The 21,117-nt window shown below is 50.0% G+C and overlaps 1 protein-coding gene across 1 annotated transcript; it reads left to right on the top strand.

Annotated features, from left to right (window-relative positions):
• Positions 1-3,512: 3,512 nt before the first annotated feature.
• Themis2 (thymocyte selection associated family member 2) lies at positions 3,513-19,602 on the top strand. The gene is made up of 6 exons (XM_090333833.1): positions 3,513-3,615; positions 8,655-8,795; positions 11,475-11,885; positions 13,219-14,279; positions 18,447-18,579; positions 18,957-19,602. The coding sequence occupies exons 1-6, from the start codon at positions 3,513-3,515 to the stop codon at positions 19,100-19,102; spliced, it is 1,995 nt and encodes a 664-aa protein (XP_090189959.1). The 3' UTR covers positions 19,103-19,602.
• Positions 19,603-21,117: the final 1,515 nt, after the last annotated feature.

The raw sequence follows: 21,117 nt of genomic DNA, 5'->3' as shown, positions 1-21,117 counted from the left end.
GGCGGGCGCGAAGGGCGGTGGCTGCCACCAGCCTTAGTCAGGAAACGCACAGGTGGGAAAAGCCCTCTGCAGTGACTAAGTACTTAACTCAGAGTTTAGAACTGGCCTACCTGGTGTGAGGCCCTCGGTTCATGATCAACAGTGAGAAAACAAAAAAGGGAAGAAAATATTTTTAAAATCCTCTGCCCTTTTACCTACTTCCTTAGGCCCAGCGTCTCTAATTTTCACTTGACTTATGGCCCTGCCCCTATTGCTCCCTGGGAAAGGCTCTGTCCCCTACCTGTGCAGCTCTGGCTGGCTCTGCCAATCCCGCTCCTGCAGTGTTTGTCTCATGGCTCTTGGTACTAGCCCACCATACCGTAGGCTAGCCACCAAGAGGACAAGCCACTAGTACCTGGCTAGTCCTGGCATGAATGACGAGCTGAGCTGGTTGAGCGAGCCCCTGGTGCATGGCCGCACTTGGAGGCAGAGGCAGGAGGATCTCCCATGGAGGCCAATCTAGGCTACAGAGTAAGACCTTCTTTTTCTTTTCTCTTTCTTCTTTTCTGTAATCACAGCACTAAAATGAAACCCCTTGAGTTAAGACCACTGCGCTGAGGGCATGGCTCAAGTGGCAGCACCCTTGCCCAGCCAGCACAAGTCGTTGAGTTCAAGCCCCATACTGCAAAAGCAAGTTGTGAGAGGAGCTGTAGGAAAAGCTGACAACGCAGGTGTGAGTGCTCATCCCATCAAGAGAGCATCTTCCTCGCTGCAGAAGACTAGCCAGGGTGTTTAACAGCTCACCCAGGACCCACCTGCTTGCCGCGGGGTCATTTATACCAAGTCCTACTGTCCACAGCCCTAAGTGGATTCTGGTTTTATGTTCTTTGGTTTTATTTTTTTTTGTCAGTTGCAGGGCTTCAACTCCGGGCCTGGGCTCTGTCCCTGAGCTCTTCCAGGCTAGCTGTGAGATAAAATGCACATGTTAATCAGGCGCGGTGGCTGATACTTAAAATCCTAGCTACTCAGGAGGCCGAGACCTGAGGATCGCAATTTAAAGCCAGCATGGACGCTACACGAATGGCCGTGAGACTTTTATCTCCAATCAACCACTAGAAAACCGGAAGTGGCACTGTGGCTCGAGGGTAAGGCTGTAGCCTTGAGCTAAAGAGCTCAGGGACAGCGTGTAGGCCCAGAGTTCAAGCCCCAGGACGACCACCAACAAGAACAACAAAAAGCAGACTTTGTTAAGAACTACCCAGACATCCAGGTACAGGGAACAAAGGAAGAAGTTTAATGCGGTGGGGGGTGGGTGAGGGAGGACAGACACCTACAGCATTAGCTATTGTCTGTGGTGACCTATAGAACCTGTAGGTATAGGGGGTGGAGAGGGAGTGGAGACCTGAGGATTAGGGGCTTCAGCATGGCGACTAGGATTGATGGATATTGCCCAAATGGTAGAGGACAAAGGAGGATCTGCAGCTGCTCAGACCTAAAGATCACTCGGGGTGGGGGTGGGGGGATCTTGTAGCCTTAGATGGTTATTCAGGGTAAAGGGGTGGGAGATAGCTGCCCTTAATCAAGGGGCCTGGTGTTGCTTGTGCCAGGCTTTATGGGAGGGGGGAAGGGCCCTGGGCCAGCACTGATTATTTACTGCTTTGACCAGACTGGCCTGGGAAAGTAGAATGCTAAGGTATAAGCTAAGCTATGGGAGAGGACACCCCTGGGCCTATATCATCACCATCACTAGCGGTCTACCCTTGAGCCACAGCAGCCACTTTTGGTTTTCTTGTGGTTAATTGGAGATAAGAGTCTCCATGGATCCTCAAACCTCAGTCTCCTGAGTAGCTAGGATTACAAGCCCGGTGAATTCCCGGTAGTGAAGTCAGGAATGAAACACTCTGAACCTAGAGGGTGACACAGGTTTCCAGGGACTGGGAAGACAGAAGTGAGGTCTGCCTGGTCTCCGCCTATCACTCCACTGTGATCGAAAAGAGATGGGGTTTAAATTAAAAGTGTAGCTGATTGGGGCCTGGAGTTTGGCCTAGTGGTAGAGTGCTTGCCTAGCATGCACAAAGACCAGGGTTCAATTCCTTGGTACCACATACATAGAAAAAAGCCAGAAATGGTGCTGTGACTCAAGTGGTAGAGCTCTAGACTTGAGAAAGCCCAAGGACAATGCTTAGGCCCTGAGTTCAAGCCCTAGGACTAGCAACAAAAAACAAAAAGGGGGTGTAGCTCAGGGGGAAAACACTTGCCTAGCAGGTATAATAACATCCTGGGTTCGATTCCCAGTAACAAAAAGAAAAGAAAGAAAATAATGTAGCTAATGTATGTTGGTGAGTTTTTTTATTTTTTGTTTTATTTTTTGTTATATTTTTTGTCAGTCCTGGTATTTGAATGCAGGGCCTGGATACTGTCCGTGAGTTTTTTTACTCAAGGCTAGCGCTCTTTCACTTGGGCCACAGCTCCATTTCTAGCTTTTTGGTGGTCAATTGCAGATAAATCTCACAGACTTTCCTGGGTAGGTGCACTGTGTGTATGTGTGTGTGTGTGTGTGTGTGTGTGTGTTGTGTGTGTACTGGGTCTTCAATGCTGGTCCTAGGTACCATGGGTGCCTGGCAATTTCTTTTGAGTAGCTAGGATTACAGGAGAGAGCCACCAGCTTAGGAAAAGATTCTATTTTCCTCACCAGGACAAGGCTCAGAAAACCAAAGCCAGCTGCAAGCCTGTAGCTCATGCCTATAATTCTAGCTACTCAGGAAGCTGAGATTTGAGGATCACAGTTCAGTGCTAGCCCCGGTAGGATAGCCCTTGAGACTCTTATCTCCAAATAACCACTATACAACTGGAAGTGGCTCTGTGGCTCAAAGTGGTAGAGTACCAGACTTGAGCAGAAAAAGCTCAGAAACAACACTCAGGCCCTGAGTTCAAGCCCCATAACCAACTAAGGAAAAAAGAAAGGCAGGGAGTGTAGCCTAGTGGTAGAGTGCCTTCCCAGCATGCATGAAGCCCTGGGTTCGATTCCTTGGTGCCACATACACAGAAAAAGGCCAGAAATGGTGCTGTGGCTCAAGTGGTAGAGCTTTAGCCTTGAGAAAGCCCAAGGGCTGTGCCTAGTCTCTGAGTTGAAGCTCCAGAACTAGAAGAGAGAGAGAGAGAGAGAGAGAGAGAGAGAGAGAGAGAGAGAGAGAGAGAGAGAGAGAGAGAGAGAGAGAGAGAGAGAGAAAGAGAAAGAGAAAGAGAAGAAAAGGAAAAGAAACCAAAATGATTGCTAAGGTCATGTTACAAGCCAACTAGAATAGGCTAAAAGTTAGGAGTGCCCAATGCATTTACTAGCGGGGGCGTGGCCTCCGCTGGGTGTGGCCCCCTGAGGGGCGTGTCCTCTGTGGGGGCGTGGCTGCCGCTGCAGGTCCTTCCACCAGGCGCCGAGGGGTGTGGGCGTGGCCTCGGGCTGCCCCTGCCCCGACCGGGGGCTCCGGCCCGCCTGCAGCCAGCAGGTCATTCGTTCTGCGCGTCCAGCCGCGGGCACCATGGGCACCAGGGAGCCGGTGGCGCTGCAGGATTTCGCGCGGGAACTGGATCCTGCGTCGCTCCCACGCGTGCTGCGGGTCTGCTCCGGAGTCTACTTCGAGGGTAGGTGCGCCCGGGTCCTAGCCTGGGCACCGGAGGCCACCGTCAGCCTCTCCGCCCCGTGAGTGGTGCGGGCCTCAGGAAGTTCTGCAGGAAGGCGGGCGGAACAGCTCAGCCCCGGTGGAGCTGGAGGGCCTTGGGACTCCGACTGTTGGACTGTTCACGGTTCCGAGGCACTCACGGTCATTGCCTTGGCTTGATTATTTAGTGGCAGTGGTGGGGATCGAACCCCAGGTCTGGAGTGTGTTAGGCAAGCGCTGCAGCGCTGAGCGGTGCCCCCACTTCTGGGCTGAGGCCTCCTCCCAAGGCGGTGTCCTCCTTCTCCTCCCTATACCGCCTGCCTTGGGTCGTCCCAGAGTCAGCCAGCTCGCCTTGGTCCTCTGCCGACCAGTGAGCAGTACTTGATCTGCTTAAATGACTCTTCCTCCAGGAAGCTTTCCCAGCTTGTTTGCTTCCCTCCAGCCGCCCTGGGTCAAGCGGGGTGGCTCACCGCAAGGGCCCAGTGGCTTGGTATTGCTGGAAAGCACTGAGGTCTGGGGCTGGTAGGAGAAGGAAGGGGTAGCAGGCAGTGGAAAGAGGGCTGCTCTGTGGGAGGAATCGCTCTTCATGGAGGAAGTGTGGGTCTGGGCGTGAGAAGTAAAGGTGGAGGAGAAAGGGAACTGAGAGTCTGGGAGGGGGTATAGGCCATTTCCTGCCCTTATCTTCCCTCCTGGCTAGAAGTCTTGCTGCCACCAAAGCTTCCATCAGAAGTTTTCTGAGGGCCAAGTGGGAGCAAGACCAAGTTAGAGACACAAGGAGGGCCATACAGGGAGCCTCAAGTTCCCCACATCTCTCCCCGTCCATGTGGGAGTCTGATGGGTCTGGGTTCAAGTTCTGACTGCCTGCCTTTAGGGTTTCCTGAAGACAGGCACCTGGGATGGACCTGCTTTCTCCCTAACACGGGACGAAGGCCCTCTGACCTCCCAGTGTCCGTTGCCTGTCTGTCACAATACCTGAGTTTCCTCATCAGGCTGTTCTGGGGTGATGGGAAGTTCAGAAGTTGGGGTGACTGGAACAGAAGCTGACAAGGTGTAGGTGTGTAAATTGGCTGATGTGGAGGGGTAGATGACCAGACAAGGGAGGCAGGTGGGGGACGGGGCACTTGGGAATGGTTGGCTCATGGTTAGGGGCACACTTTCACACGCTGTAGACAGACACCATGGCTCCACCTCTCCTGTTACCCACTTGCTGCTTTTTCTGTGTATGTGGTACTGAGGAATCGAACCCAGGTCTTCGTGCATGCTAGGTAAGCACTCTACCACTAGGCCAAACTCCCAGCCCATGAATTTAGAGTCTTTTGCAAGCCAGGCAAAAGTGCTCTATCAGGGGCCGGGAATGTAGTCTAGTAGTAGAGTGCCTGCCTAGCATGTGCAAAGCCCTGGGTTCAATTCCTTAGTATCACATACACAGAAAAAGCCGCAAGTGGTGCTGTGGCTCAAGTGGCAGAGTGCTAGCCTTGAGCAAAGTGTCCAAGGACAGTCCCAAGCCCTGAATTCATGCCCCAGGACTGGCAAAAAAAAAAAAAACAAAAACAAAGAAAAAGAAAAAGAAAAAAGTGCTCTATTACTGAGCTGTATCCCTGACCTTTTGCTCTAAAAACATTGAGATAGACTTGCTAAGTTGTTCAAGATGACCACAAACTTGCAATCTCCCTCCTGCCTCAGTGTCCAGAGAAGCTGGAATCACAGGAATGGATAACTATACCTGACATTTTGTTTCGTTTGGTTTGGTTTTTGCCAGTCCTGGGGCTTGAATTCAGGGCCTAAGCGTCATCAAGGCTAGCACTATCATTTGAGCAGCACTACTTCTCAGTGTGTGGTACCTAGAAATAGAACCTAGGGCTTTGTGCATGCTAGGCAAACACTCTACCACTAGGCAACACTCCCAGCCTGTAGTTGGCCTTACATGATCATCTTTTTATTTATTTTTTGAAGTTGGTGTCAGTGGTGGAGCTTGAATTTAGGACTTGGGTAGCATTCCTGAGTTTGCTTATTGTTTTTTTACTTGAGGCTAGTGTTCTACCACTTGAATTATGGTTTCATTTCTAGCCTTCTTAGTAATTAATTGGAGATAAGAGTCTCACAGGCTTGCTTGGTGCTCCTCAGATCTCAGCCTCCTGAGTAGCTAGGATTACAGGCATGAGCCACCAGTGCCTGACTGTACATGATCATCATCTTTTTTTTTTTTTTTTTGTCTTCCCAGTCCTGGGTCTTGAACTCAGGGCCTGAGTACTGTCATTGGGCTTTTCTCAAGGCTAGAGCTCTACCACTTAAGCCACAGCACCATTTCCAGCTTTTGTCTATGTATGTCGTACCGAGGAATCGAACCTGGGTCTTCATGCATGCTAGGCAAACACTCTACCACTAGGCCAAACTCCCGGATCCAGGCTGCATCATTTTTAGGAAAGAGAAACTGAAAAGTAAATTTTTTTTTTTTGCCAGGTCTGGGCTTGAGCTCAGGGCCTGAACCCTTTCCTTGGTCTTTCTCAAAGCTAGGCTCTACCACTTGAGCCTCGGCACCACTTCCAGCTTTTTCTATGTATGTGGTACCGAGGGATCGTGCATGCCAGGCAAGTACTCTACCACTAAGCCAAACTCCCAGCCCTGAAAAGTAGGATTTTTAAGGAATGGAAACTTCTCGTATCTCCAGAACAGTCAAAGGGCTTAAAGCCAAGGATACATGAGGGCACTTGGCCCAGGGCCTGGTATATAAGGTTCCACAAATATATTTACACACACACACACACACACATATATATATATATATGTATATATGTGTATGTATATATGTGTATATATGCACATATGTATATATATACACAATTTGCATATATTGCAGCTCTCAGCCTCCTCTAAGCCTGGGACATGCCAATCCCTGCAGTTCCCTGAGTGGAACTCACAGCCCCTCTCAGCCCCCCAGGGCAGGCTCGAGCGCATTCAGTGCTCATCACCTTCATCTCCCAGCCAAGAAATCGGCTAGCTAGATATCTACATCACCCCCTTCCACAGATCCACACTCTGACCTGGTTAATAAAACTGTGCTCTATAAGCCGAGCTCTGGTGTCTCAAATCTGTAATCCTAGATACTCAGAAAGCTGAGACTTCAAGATCACAGTTTGAAGCAAGCCCAGAAAGAAAAGTCCATGATACCCTTTTTTTTTTTTTTTTTTTTTAATCAATCCTGAGGCTTGAACTCAGGGCGTGAGCACTGTCCTTGGGCTTTTGCCTGAAGGCTAGCACTCTACCACTTGAGCCACAGCACCACTTCCAGTTTTTCTATGTATGTGGTACCAAGGAATTGAACCCAGGTTTTCGTGCATGCTAGGCAAGCACTCTACCACTAGGCCAAACTCCTAGCCTTCCATGAAATTCTTTTTTTTTTTTTTTCATATATTTTTATTGTAATTAATAGAAGGGTTACATTATATTCACCAGATAGAAGGTGCATTACTTCACATACATTGATATATTTTCTCATGTATTGGTCCCCATTTCGCTCTCCCCACCCCCGCCCCCTCCATGAAATTCTTATCTCCAATTTACCACAGCTCCAGAAATGGAGCTGTGGCTGAACTGGTAAAGCAGAAAAAAACTAAGGAAGCCCAGGCATGGTGGCTCATGCCTGTAATCCTAGCTACTCAAGAGGCTGAGATCTGAGCACAGTGGTTTAAAGCCACCCTGCAGTGGTTTAAAGCCAGCCTGTGGTTTAAAGCCAGCCAAACACTAGAGAATGATGTGAGAGAGACTTTTTTTTTTTTTTGCCAGTCCTGGGCTTGCGCTCAGGGCCTGAGCACTGTCCTTGGACTTTCTCAAGGCTAGAACTCTACCACTTGAGCCTCAGCACCACTTCCAGCTTTTTTCTATATGTGGTACCGAGGAATCGAACCTGGGTCTTCATGCATGCTAGGCAAGCACTTTAACCAGTAGGCCAAACTGCCAGCCCCCGATGTGAGAGAGACTCTTATCTCCAATTAATCACTACAAAATGGGAAGTGGCGATGTGGCTCCTGGGGTAAGGTAGTAATGTTGAGCTGAAGAGCTCAGGGACAATGCCCAGGTCCAGGAGTAGGGCAGTAGCCTGGAGCTGAAGAGCTCAGGGACAGTGCCCAGGCCCAGAGTTCAAGCCCCATGACCAACAAAGAAAAAGTTAAGGAAGGCTCCCGGCCGGAGTTCAAATCCCAGTCCCAGTAGCTTTATGAGTCTGTGCATTCGCCTGCTGGTCAGTTTCTCGGGGCTGGTGGGAGAAGCCTGACTGAGACTGCCTGAAGTGCGGTCAGGTGACCACAAGGTGCCCTGACACGCTCAGCTTCCTGTACTCCATCAGGTGGTTAGGAGCCTGCGCCCATTGTAGTTAGTGGTCTTTTTTTCTAGCCAGTCCTGGGCACTGTCCCTGAGGTTCTCGTGTTAAGGCTAGCACTCTACCACTTGAGCCGCAGCACCACTTCCAGTTTTTCCTGTGTATGTGGTACTGAAGAATGGAACCCTGGGTGTCATGCATGCTAGACAAGCACTCTACCACTAAGCCACATGCGTAGCTCTGGTGAGCAATCTTTCTTGTGTACCTTCCAGGTTCTGCAAGCAGCTTCAGCTCTTTGAGGCAGGATAATGACTGCTCAGCTTGGGGGTGCTGCCAGAAACATGGGGCGTCCTCCTGCTGGTACCCTCTTTTCCCTCCTGTGCTTCCTTGAAAAGCAACACAACTCATCTGAAAGAGAAAGCAAGGCCTGTGGAAGGCCTGGTACCCCGCTGGCCCCTGGGACCCAGGAGCCATTGACCCACTCTGAGCCTGATTTCCCAGCTGTATGATGAAGGCATTGAGACCTGGGGAGGTTGGGGGGGGCTGTGAGTTCCATTCAGGAAGCAGAGATGGGAGAGAGGCAGAGAGGGGAATGGCAGAGGCAGGTGAGTCCCAGCTGCTGGCCACAGGCAGGGCACTGGGTGGGGGGAGAGAGCATCGGTGTTTGACCCTTGCCAAAAGAAGAAACGGAGTCCCTGTCTCTGTAGGCTCCATCTACGAGATCTCGGGAAGCGAGTGCTGCCTGTCCACAGGGGACCTCATCAAGGTTACCCACATTCACCTCCAGAAGGTGATCTGCGAGAACCCAGCCACAGGTCAGACCACGGAACTCGATCCAACCTTTCCAGGTAAAGTGGGCACCTGTGCCCCCCCATGCCCAGTACCCTGCAGGCCACCCCAGGGCGGTCTCACCAGCCCCAGCATCCATCCCTGTTCACAGTGTCACCCACACCACCACTGTGCAACCTCAAGGCCAGGGATGTCTTCAGAGTGGTCCAGCGATTCCCTGACCCTGAGGCCACACCCTCCCCCTGTCATCTGCTGATCCAGAACTTGGTCCAGATGCCAGTCTGTGTGTTTGCTCACATGGTCATTCATCAAACACTAGTTCCACACCCAGGTGTCCTGGGGGGTGGGGCCGTGCTGTGGAGCTCAGGATGAGCCAGCAGCTTCTGGAGTGACAGCAAGAGGAGGGCAAAGGCCCGGGTAGTCTCTGCTTGAGGATGGAGCAGCCTGCTGTCAGGGGTCAGGAAGGTCTCCAGGGGGAGGTGGCTCCTGAGAGGGAGGAAAAGTTCTCAGCTCCAGGGAATGATATATGGGAATCTGGTGTATAAGAAACCCCGCTGGGTGCAGTCGCTCACACCTGTAGTCCTACCTACTCAGGAGACTGAGATCCAGAGGACTGCAGTTTGAGGCCAAATTGGGCAGAAAAGTCTATGAGATTTCATCTCCAAAATAAACAGGAAAAAGCAGAGACATGGCTCAAGTGGTACAATGCCAGCCTAGCAAATAAGCATGCTGAGCAGACATGAGGTTCTGAGTTCAAACTCTGATACCAGAAAAAAAAATGGGGAAGGGAAGGAAGGGAGAAGAAAAAAGGAGAAGGAAGAACAGGAGACTAGAGGTCACGAGGAAACTCAAGGAGCTCATGATCATTACGAGGTGTGTGTGGTTGTACTTGGAAGCTGGCAGCCTGGCTAGGAATCCCAGCTCTCCTGCTGCTGGCTATGGCTCTGCTTCCTCCTCTGTAACAGGCATTGGGTCTGATGTGGCATTCACAGAGTTGATGTGCGCGAAGGAACACGAGGCCTGCAGCGCATGCGTGCCTGAGCCAGGGAGTGGGTGTGGCTTCTGGGTGAGGGCCAGTTGATGGAAGCTCTGTGGCCCAAAGTACACTGATGGTATACACTGTTTTCATTTTCATTGTCATTGTCTGTCATGGAGCTTGAACTCTGGGCCTGGGCATTGTCCCTGAGCTCTTCAGCTCAAGTAGTGCTCTACTACTTAAGCTACAGTGCCACTTCCGGTTTTCTGGTGGTTAATTGGAGAAACATTTCATGGACTTTAGTGCTCAGGCTGTCTTTGAACTGTGATGCTCAGATCTCAGCCTCTTAAGTAGGTAGGATTACAGGTATGAGCCACTGGCATATGGCCACACTGTTTTAAAGGGACTAAGAAACCAGTAAGGTTTGGAAATATTTACTTTATTTATACATTTATTTATTTTTGTGCCAGTACTGAGGTGTGAACTCAGAGTCTGTGCTTATTAAGCAGTCACGCTATCACTTGAGCCACTCCTCGAGCCCTTTTTGCTATAGTTTATTATATTTTTAAAATAGTGACTTGGTTTGCCTGGGTGAATCCTCTTCTACCTCCTACGTGAGTGGGATCACATAGTCTCTCCACCATTCCTGGCTAATTTGTTGAGATGGGGGAAATCTCACTTACTTCCTCTCTAGACTAGTCTTGAATCATGATCCTTCTGATTTCTACCTCCCAACTATCTGGAATTATAGATGTATGCAACCATACCTGCCTTATGGACATACTCGAAGAATACAGAGCAGTGCTACAGTGCTGTGATTTTAAGTTTTTAGTAGGAATGTTGGGGATTAAACCCTGGGCTTCTCACTTTGAGCCACAGCTCTACTTTTTTTTTTTTCTGGTGGTTAATGGGAGATAACAGTCTCACAGATTTTCTTGCTTGGATTGGCTTTGAACCATAATCTCAGCCTCCCAAGTAGCTAAGATTACAGGCATGAGCCACTGGTACCTGACTCTAGACCAGTAATTTTGTAGAAGGCTCTTTAGGTCAGATTTTGTGATTGTCCCCTGAAATATTTGGGTTGTGGGTTTTAGGCCGGAAAAGCGTCACTTCTGGAATGTTCAGTCCAGTGGCAGAAAAATGGCCACTGGCATGACATGAGAGTGGTCAGGTAGTGCCAGCACACCGGAAAGCTGGTGGCTCCTGGGGCTCTAGTGTGGAGAGGAGAACAGTGATGTTCCTCAGTGGATACAGTAGGTGATTTTTACATTTTTCCCTGGGTTTGAATCAGGGCCTTTAGCTCTTGCTCAGCTTTTCCTCTCAATACTGGCACTTTACCATTTGAGCTACAGCTCCACTTTTGGCTTTTTGCTGGTTATTTGAAGATCAGAATCTTGGCTTTATCTACCTTGGGATATCTCAATCCTGAAACCTCAGCCTCTTGAATAGCTAGGATTACAGGTGTGAGCCATGGATACCTTGCAGCAATTGATTCTGGATGTGTGAGATTGAAGCTGTATGAGAAGAGATGATGGCTAAGCAGCATTAGAGGCAATGGGAGAGTGTAGAGGTTTCCCATGTGTCTGCTGGGAAGCATATCCCTTGTCCCCCTGTGTCCCCAGCTCCTGTCTCTCACAGACCATTCTTGCACTCAGTGTCTCCCTCTCTCAGCCCTGTAAGTCTGTGGAGGGTAGGGGTGATTCTGGCCTGGCAGCGAAGGCGCGGCCCGCTCACACTCTTCTACCCTCTGCTTTGCTCACAGGCCTCTTCAGCCCTGTCATCAGCCTCAGGAGCTACAAGACCCTGGAGGAGATGGTCCCTGCCCCAGCTCAGAGCCCCTCGCAGCTGCCCATTTACTTCATGTCACACCACTGCATAGTCACCAAGGCTGGGGTGGTGGCGGAGGGGCAGCCGCTCAAGCTGCAGGCCGTGGAGGCTCACCTGGGCACCCGCTGTGCACGCTGCATCCACTACCTGGGACCCCAGCAGGTTGTCTTGCATCTGCCTCTGTCCCAGAAGGGGCCTTTCTGGAAATTGGAGCCTGGAGCCCCCCGGCCCCTGCTCCAGATCCTCGAGGACCCATCTCTGAAGGACAGCACACTGATGTGCCCCAGCCTACCCTGGCCATCCTTGACCCTGAAACCCCAGTACGAAATCCAGGCCATCATGCACAGTGAGTCGCCTGGCAGGTGTGGGGGTGGGACAGGATGGGGACCCCGGGAGCTGCTCTAATGAAGATATGGCCTGCTCTGCGCATAGTGTCAGGGCTTTTCTGCATCGATGCCCAGTCCAGTGGGACTTTAATGTGGAAGGGAACGGAATGAACACAAGCGAGGTTTATTGGTTGTAGAGAAGCAGCAAAGAGCCAGATGCCTGTAATCCTAGCTATTTAGGTGGCTGAAATCTGAGGCCTCATGTCTGTACTCTTTCCCCCCACCTCCACCCTGGTCATGGGACTTGAACTTGGCCTGGGCCCTGTCCCTGAACTCTTCTGCTCAAGGCTACTGCCCTACCCCTTGAACCATAACACCATTTCCCATTTTCTGGTGACTAATTGGAGATATAGAGTCTCATGGACTTTTTAGTGCCCAGGCTGGCTTTGAACCGCCATCCTCAGATCTCAGCCTTCTGAGTAGCTAGGATTACAGGCGTGAGCCACCACACCTCGCTTATGCCTGTAATCTTAGCTACTGAGCAGGCTGAGATCTGAGGACTGGAGTTTGAAGCCATCGTGGGTAGAAAAGTCTGTGAGACTCTTACCTCCACTTTATTACCATAAAGCCAGAAGTGGAGCTGTGGCTGAAGTGGTAGGGCACCAGCCTTCAGCGAAAGAGAATGTGAAGCCCTGAGTTCAAGCCCTAGTATAGGCATAAACAGAAAGAAAATGTTGGGGCTGGGAATGTGGCTTGCCTAGCATTCATAAAGCCCTGGGTTTGATTTCTCAGTACCACATAAACAGAAAAAGCGGGGAATGGTGCTGTGGCTCAAGTAGTAGAGTGCCAATCTTTTTTTTTTTTTTTTTTTTTCCAGTCCTGGGCTTGAGCTCAGGGCCTGAACACTGTCCTTGGACTTTCTCAAGGCTAGAGCTCTATCACTTGAGCCTCGGCACCACTTCTGGCTTTTTTCTATGTATGTGGTACCAAGGAATCGAACCCGGGTCTTCATGCATGCTAGGCAAGCACTTTAACCACTAGGCCAAACTCCCGGCCCCTAGAGTGCCAATCTTGAGCACAAAGAGGCTCAGGGACAGTGTGGCCAGGCCCTGAGTTCACGCCCCAGGACCAGCACACAAATAGAAAGAAAGAAAGAAAGACAGAAAGAAAAAAAGAAAGAAAGAAAGAAAGAAAGGAAGGAAGGAAGGAAGGAAGGAAGGAAGGAAGGAAAATGTTGGTAGGAATGTATAGATGGAAACAGGCCAGCAAGCCGAGCGTGGCTCTCCAGCTGGGGTGAGGGTGCACCAGTGGGGTGGCATAGATGGCACCCCTAGACTGACTTTGCCCCCACAGTGCGCAGGACCATCGTCAGGATCCCGTCTACCCTGGAGGTGGACGTGGAAGACATCACGGCCTCCGCTCAGCATATCCACTTCATCAAGCCCCTGCTGCTTAGTGAGGCCCTGGCCCAGGGGGGCCCCTTTCCCCTGCTCATGGAGATCCTGGAGGTCCCGGAGGGGCCCCCCATCTTCCTCAGCCCCTGGGTGGGTTCCTTGAGGAAAGGTCAGAGGCTCTGTGTCTACGGCCCATCCTCAGCACCATGGCGGCTCCTGGCCTCCAGCAAGGGCCGGAAGGTGCCCAGGCACTTCATGGTGTCGGGGGCTTACCAGGGCAAAGTGCGGCGGCGGCCCAGAGAGTTCCCCACCGCCTACGACCTCCTGGACGCTTTCCAGCCGGGCCGGCCCCTCCGGGTGGTGGCCACAAGAGACTGTGAGAGTGCAGAGGACAGCCCTGAAAGCGCCTCCCTGGCTGTGGGTGACCGGCTGGAAGTATTGGGGCCCAGCCAGGTATGCAGGGTCCACGGCCAGGACACTGATGTGTTGGTGTGCCAGCGGCTGAGCGAACAGGCTGGGGAGGATGAGGAGGCTGAGTGTGACGAGGACCAAGGACAGATTGTGCTGCCTCTCTACCTCCCTGGTGGCTTCGTGGAGGAGCTGACTGATGGGCGGCGCTACAGCCTCGCGGATCTCACTGCCCACTTCTCGCTGCCCTGTGAGGTCAAGGTGGTAGCCAAGGACCCCAGGCACTCGGATGACCCTCTGGTCTCCTTCGGGGGCCTGCGGCTGGAGGAGAAGATCGTAGAGCCCTTCGTGGTGGTGCAGCTGGACTCTCAGCCAGGCCTGTGCTTTGAGATCCCTCCCCGGTGGCTGGACCTGACCTTGACAGAGGCCGAGGGGCAGCCGGGCCAGCTGGCTGAGCCACCACCTGTGGCGACAGTGGAGGAGCTGACAGATACCTTCTACTACAGCCTTCGCAAGTTACCAGCTAGTAAGAGCCAAGCCCCGCCACCCAGGCCCCCCAAAAGCCAGAACCTCCTCAAGCAGAAGAAACAGAGCAGCAAGATAGGGGTAAAGGTAAGGGGCTGGGTAAACCCATGTGGGCTCACGTGGGGCCATGAATGACTCTGTGTGAGCGTGGGTGTCTGTTATGGTGCTTCAACTCAGGGCCTCATAGTCTCACTTGGCTTTTTCTTCTCTTTTCTTTTCTTGTTGTCAGTCATGGGGCTTAAACTCTGGGCCCAGGCACTGGGCTACTCCTTGAGCCACGGTGCCTCATCTGGCTTTTTCTAGTAGTTTACTTGAGATGAGTCCAAAGGACTTCCTGCCTGGGCTGGCTTTGAATGACAATCCTCAGCTCTCAGCCTCACAGGCAGCTAGGATTACAGGTGTGAGTCACTAGTGCCCAGGTCACTTGGGTTTTTTTTTGGTAGGTCATGAGGCTTGAACTCAGCCTGGGTGCTGTCCTTGAGCTCTTCAGCCCTACCACTGGGCCTGGGCACTGTCCCTGAGTTCTACCCTTGAGCCAAGCCCCACTTCCCATTTTCTAGAGGTTAATTGGAGATAAGTCTCAAGCTGGGGCCAGGAGTTTGGCCTAGTGGTAGTGTACATTCCTAGCATTCATGAAAGACCCGGGTTCGATTCCTCAGTACGTAGAAAAAAAAGCTGGAAGTGGTGTTGAGGCTCAAGTGGCAGAGCTCTAGCCTTGAAAAAAGTCTAAGGACAGTGCTCAGGCCCTGAGCTCAAGCTGGCTTTGAACTTTGATCCTCAGATCTCAGCCTCCTGAGTAGCTAGAAATACAGGTATGAGCCACCATGCCTGGCTTTGCACCCATATTTTTACAGATTAAAAAAAATAGGCATCAGGAAGTGGTTCTGTGGCTCACACTGTTTGCTACTCAGGAGACTAAAATCTGAGGCTCAAGGTTCAAAACCAGTCTAAACAGACAAATCCAAGAGCCTCTTATCCTCAATTAACCGGCAAAAATCCAGAAGTGGAGCTGTGGCTCAAGTGTAGAGAGCTGGCTTTGAGCAAAAAAGTTCAGGGACAACACTTAGTCCGAGTTCAAACCCCAGGACTGGCGCGTGTGTGCATACACATACACACATACACACATACACACAGACACACACACACACACACACACACACAAAGCCAAATGAAAATGTGAGGCCTGAGTTCAAGCCCCAGTAGTGCATGAACAAAACAATGAAGAGAGAGCGCTAGCCTTGAGCAGAAGAGCTCAGGGACAGCACCCAGGCTCTGTGTTCAAGCCCTACAACAAGCAAGAGCAAAGGCACTCGCAAGGAGTTTGGCTGAGTTATACAAGTAGGTGGCAGGGCTGCAGCAGTGTTTGTGAAGTATAGTAAGCAGACTTTTGGGGATTCTGGGGACTCTGGGCGACTTGCACTTGGTGATGTGCATGCAGTGGAATGGTATAGAAAGTTAACAAGTGAGTCTTGGATGGCCTCAGCCCTCGGACGGGCTCATGAGTGCGGGGTGGGCCACACAGGCCAGGGAGACACTGGAAAAGACACAGCACAGGATATAGGAGTCCTTGATCTTGGCCTGGACTTCAGGTGGGTAACTTTGGGCCTAGTCACTGCTGTTACCCTTGGGTGGTACCTGGTCCTCCACATCAGACTTTTTGTTTTGTTTTGTTTTGCCAGTCCTGGGCTTGAGCTCAGGGCCTGAGCACTGTCCTTGGACTTTCTCAAGGCTAGAGCTCTACCACTTCAGTCTCAGCACCACTTCCAGCTTTTTTCTACGTATGTGGTATCAAGGACTCGAACCCTGGTCTTTGTGCATGCTAGGCAAGCATTCTACCAGTAGACCAAACTTCCCTGCCCTGCTCCTCCATATCAGATGCCCTGCTCTTACCAGAGGTGGTGCCAAGCTCTCTAGAGTATGGTGGACTGCAAGGCCGCTGGCTTCAGAGGTCATAGCTGTAGTCGTAGGCGCTAACTTTGGCTCAGCTGATGCTCCCTCCGTGGCAGAGTGGACTACTCTACTAGTAGAACTGGGAATTCCATTCGCAAACACACATGGCGCATGGCAGGAGTTCAGTAGAAATCCTCTCCCTTCTGGCTCCATTCTGAGGCTTTGTCACTGTGTGTGTGTGTGTGTGTGTGTGTGTGTGTGTGTGTGTGTGTGTGTGTGTGTGTGTGTGAGAGAGAGAGAGAGAGAGAGACAGAGAGAGAGAGACAGAGAGAGAGAGAGACAGAGAGAGAGACAGAGAGAGAGACAGAGAAGGTATATGTGTGTATGTACTAAACCTGGGGTTTGAAACTCAGCTTATGTGTTGCCCCTGAACTTTTCTCTCAAGTCTAGTGCTCTACCACTTGAATCACAATGCCACTTCCTGCTTTTTGGTAATCTGGCAAAACCAGAACAAAACAAAAGCTAGCCTTTTGCTTTTTTTTTTTTTTTTTTTTTTTGCCAGTCCTGGGCTTGAGCTCATGGCCTGAGCACTGTCCTTGGACTTTCTCAAGGCTAGAGCTCTACCACTTGAGCCTCAGCACCACTTCCAGCTTTTTTATATGTATGTGGTACCGAGGAATCAAACCCGGGTATTCATGCATGCTAGGCAAGCACTTTAACCACTAGGCCAAACTCCCAGCCCAAGCCTTTTGCTTTCATTATTATTATTATTTCTTATTATTTCTTTTGCCAGTCCTGAGGCTTGAACTCAAGGCCTGGGCACTGTCCTTGAGCTTTCTCAAGGCCAGAGCTCTACCACCGAGCCACAGCACCACTTCTGGCTTTTTCTGTGTATGTGAAACTGAGGAATTGAACCCAGGGCTTCGTGCATGCTTAGGGAAGCACTCCACCACTAGGCCAAACTCCCAGCCCTCTTGAATAAGGTCTTACAATCCTATTTGTACCTCCCCTTGAGTTGGCATCACGTGCCACCACATGCAGCTATTGGCTGGGATGAGTGAAGGATCTCACTTTTTGCCTGGCTTAATGTGCAGTTCTCCTGTCTCTGCCTTTGTTTAAGACTTGTACTCTACCACTTGACCAAGGTTCAATTTCAGACTCTGTGCTACTTAATGGAAGATAGGAATCTTGTGGACTTTTCCTGTCCAGGCTGGCTTCCAGCTACAATATTCAGAACTCAGCTTCCTGAATAGCTAGGACTGTAAGCCTAGTTTCTGTGACTGCTTTCTTGATTTTTCCCTTCATCTTCCCCCCTACCCTTCACAAGATTTGAAGGCATTCACCAGGACATTATCTGTCGCCCTTAGCCCTATCTTTATTTCTCTGCCAGATACTTCACATACTTGTAGTAAAACCACCTGGGATCCTGAAAATTCCCTGAGAAGCACACAGACAGGGAAGTGAAAATTTACATTGCATGGCTTCTGTGGCCATTTCATGGGACTTTGTTAATTTTTTTTCTTAAATTTGTCAGGGTGATATACAAAGGGATTAGTTACATATGTAAGGTAGTGAGTACATTTCTTTCTTTCTTTTCTTTTCTTTTCTTTCTTTTTTTTTGTGGGTCATGGGGTTTGAACTCTGAGCCTGGGCCATGTCGCTGAGCCCTTCAGCTCAAGGCTTACTGCCATACCCCTGGAGCCACAGCCCCACTTCCCGTTTTCTAGTGATTAATTAGTAAGAGTCTATTGGTCTTTAGTGCCATGGCTGGCTTTGAACCATGATCCTCAAGATCTCAGCCTCCTGAATAGCTAGAACTACAGGCATGATTACATTTTTTAAAAATGCAATTAATAGAAGGGTTACATTATATTCGCCAGATAGAAGGTGCATTACTTTACATTGATACCCCTTCTCATATTTTTGTCTCCATTTCCCTCCCCTCACTCCCTCTCCTCATCTTATTTTCCCCCCTTCCCTATCCTATTCCAAATAAACAAATAAACATATACACAATAGACCAGATAACAATATGAGAATATACCATAACAATATGAGAATAACCAAGGGACAACAAAAGAGATGAGAAATAACATAGTACATTAAGAACAACAATCACACATTATATGGCTCTGGTTTCCATATCCTGGAAGTCTTTTAATTTAGCCTCACCTTATATGGCCTTATGTATCTAGATTTTGCCCTATTGTAATCTTCTGCTAGGAGAGTCCAAGGTTTATACTAATTATGACAAATGAGGGAAACCATTGAGCCTATTATGAGTACGTTTCTTGTTGGACAGTATTGCCGCCACCCCCCCTCCCCAGTTTTTTTCCCTAATCTTCTCAAATCTTGGAAAACCAGCAGACTCCTGCACTGCCCAAACCCAAGGCAAAGACCTTGCAGGACTTTTCCAAGGACAAATCAAGTCTATACAGCAGGATTGATTCCTTCAGCTCCAAGAGCCTCCCGACTAAGCCCTCCTCACACAGCAGAGGTAAGTCCCTTCCACTTAGCTTTGCTCTCTTCCCATCCTCCCCCTTTCCTGCTCTCTTTGTCTCAGACAGCCCTGCATACTGGACCCTTTGAGGGACAAGCCTCTGTGGGATGGGTCAGTGGAAAAGGCCCTGGGCCTCTACCCATGGGCTCTAGAGCCCCACATGGATTGAGTTCAGTCCCAGCACACTCTCCTGCCCATACCACAGGACAGTAAAATGGCAGGAAGTTGAGAGAATTGTGGTTTCTGCATCGGGAAGGGCTTTCAAGCACCTAGGCCAGGCTACCCACTTCCCCACATCGGCAAGGAAACCACAGAAGGGAAGGAATTTGCCCAACACCTAATCGCCTCACAGACCCCGGTGTTCTTTTCTTCAGTGATGATGATGGAACCCAAGGCCTCAAGTGTGCCACGCAGGCACTGCACTTCTGAACTAGAGCCTGCGCCCTACCAGGACTCTTTTCTAGATGAGGATGACCACGACTATGAAGAAGTAGTTGAACACTTTCAGAAAACCATCTAGGTGCTGGAGAAGCCATGCCTGTCAGCAGCTGCTCTGAATACCTGCGATAGCATTGCCCAGAAATCAGAGTGAGATTGGAATGGAAATGGATACTTCCTTCAGGTTCTAGGTTGCTGTCCCCTCCCCAGGGGAGGTGGTCAGGGTTGGTTTGTTTGGGTCCTGCACATCATCCTTTACTCCCTCAGCTCAGACCTTGGGTATCCAAAACAAGCTGGCCCCACTAGCTGGTAGTTGAAGAGTCTTAGGCCCCATGTTGGATCTGGTTCAATGCTCATCAAGCAACACTCACCCCTGGCCTTACTTGCCTCCTGCTTCAACCCAGGCCCCATGTGAGAGATCAAGATTGCTTTTTTTTGTTTGTTTTTTGTTGGTCATGGGGCTTGGACTCTGGGCCTAGGTGCTATCCCCAAGCTCTTCAGCTCAAGTCTACTGCCCTACCCTTTGAGCCACAGCACCACTTCCCATTTTCTAGTGGTTAATTGGTCTTGATCATAGCGTAGGGAGTGGTGGCTCACGCCTGTAATCCTAGCTACACAGGAGGCTGAGATCTGAGGATCAAGGTTCAAAGCCAGCCTAGGCACTACAGTTCATGAGACTCTTAACTCCAATTAACCACTAGAAAACCAGGAAGTGGTACTGTCTCTCCAGGGGTGGAGTGGTAGCCTTGAGCTTAAGAGCTCAGGGATAGCGCCCAAACCCAGAGTCCAAGTCCCCACAACTATCCAAAAAAAAAAGTCTCAGTCTTTAGTGCCTGGACTGGCTTTGAACCGCGATGCTCAAATCTCAGCCTCCTGAGTTGCTAGGATAACAGGCGTGAGCCACTGGGCTCAGCTAAGACTGTTTCTACATCTCAGAAAAATCTAGAACAGAAATGGGGCTTGCAAGAATTAACTAGCTATTTGGCTTCAAAAGTAGAGTCTCAGGGCCTTAGGTCTCAAAAGCCAATGCTGGAGCTCAAGAAGCCAATTTAACCTTTAATGAGACCCAGGTTTTCACCAGATGATGCTGAAGATATTAAAAGTTGTAAAACTGTCCAAAATTATTTCATTGTAAAGCCATAGAATAAAAATGACATTTGAGCTTCTGTATGAGTATCATTAAGTCCTGCCTGTGTGCTAGAACTATCAGAAACAATATCCAAATTCACAACTTTTGGAGGTAAATGTCCTGGTTTTAAAGATGAGGACTATAATCCTAGCTATTCAGAAGGCTAAGAATGGATGCTTTCAGCTCAAAGCCAGCCTGGACAGAAAAGTCTAAGAGCCTTTTTTATGTGTCTGGGTGCTGGTCCTGGGACTTGAACTAAGGTCCTGAGCTCTTGGGCTCAAAGCTAGCACTCTACCACTTTTTTTTTTTGCCAGTCCTGGCTTGAACTCAGGGCCTGAGCACTGTCCTTGGGCTTTCTCAAGGCTAGAGCTCTACCACTTGAGCCATAGTACCACTTCCGGCTTTTTCTATATATGTGGTATCAAGGAATTGAACCCCGGTCTTTGTGCATGCTAGGCAAGCACTCTTACCACTAGGCCAAACTCTTGGCCTTCTACCACTTTTGAGTAGCAGCACCACTTCCAGTTTTCTCATTGTTAGTTGGAGATAAAAAAAGTTTTACACAATTTCCTGCCCAGGATCTTGGAACCAGGATCTTCAGATCTCAGCCTCCTGAGTAGCTAGGATTATAGATGTGAGCCACTGGTGCCTGATTTGAAGTTTACTTTCTTCAACTTAGTTTCACAAGAAATAGAATTGACCAAGTTGGCCAAAAATCAACCATATGGCTGGTGCTGGTGCTTCACACCTATAATCCTAGCTACTTGGAAGCTGGGACTGGAAGAAACACTGTTCAAGGCCAGCCTTGGCAGACAGGTTCAGCAAACTCGCTATGGAGAGCTTGGATAGGGCAGCATATGCCTACTATCCTAGTTACAAGAAGTCTAACACAGGTAGATAGATTATAGCCAAGGTTGGTGTCCAAACAGGAAATGAGATCCCATCTCAAAAAAATCAACAGCCGGGTG

The sequence above is a fragment of the Megascapheus bottae genome, chromosome 6 (genome assembly GCF_031878675.1).
Source record: "Megascapheus bottae isolate mThoBot1 chromosome 6, mThoBot2.hap1, whole genome shotgun sequence".
Taxonomy (NCBI): Eukaryota; Metazoa; Chordata; class Mammalia; order Rodentia; family Geomyidae; genus Megascapheus; species Megascapheus bottae.
Note: the sequence above shows the minus strand (reverse complement) of the source record. Positions and strands in the feature narration are given on the sequence as shown.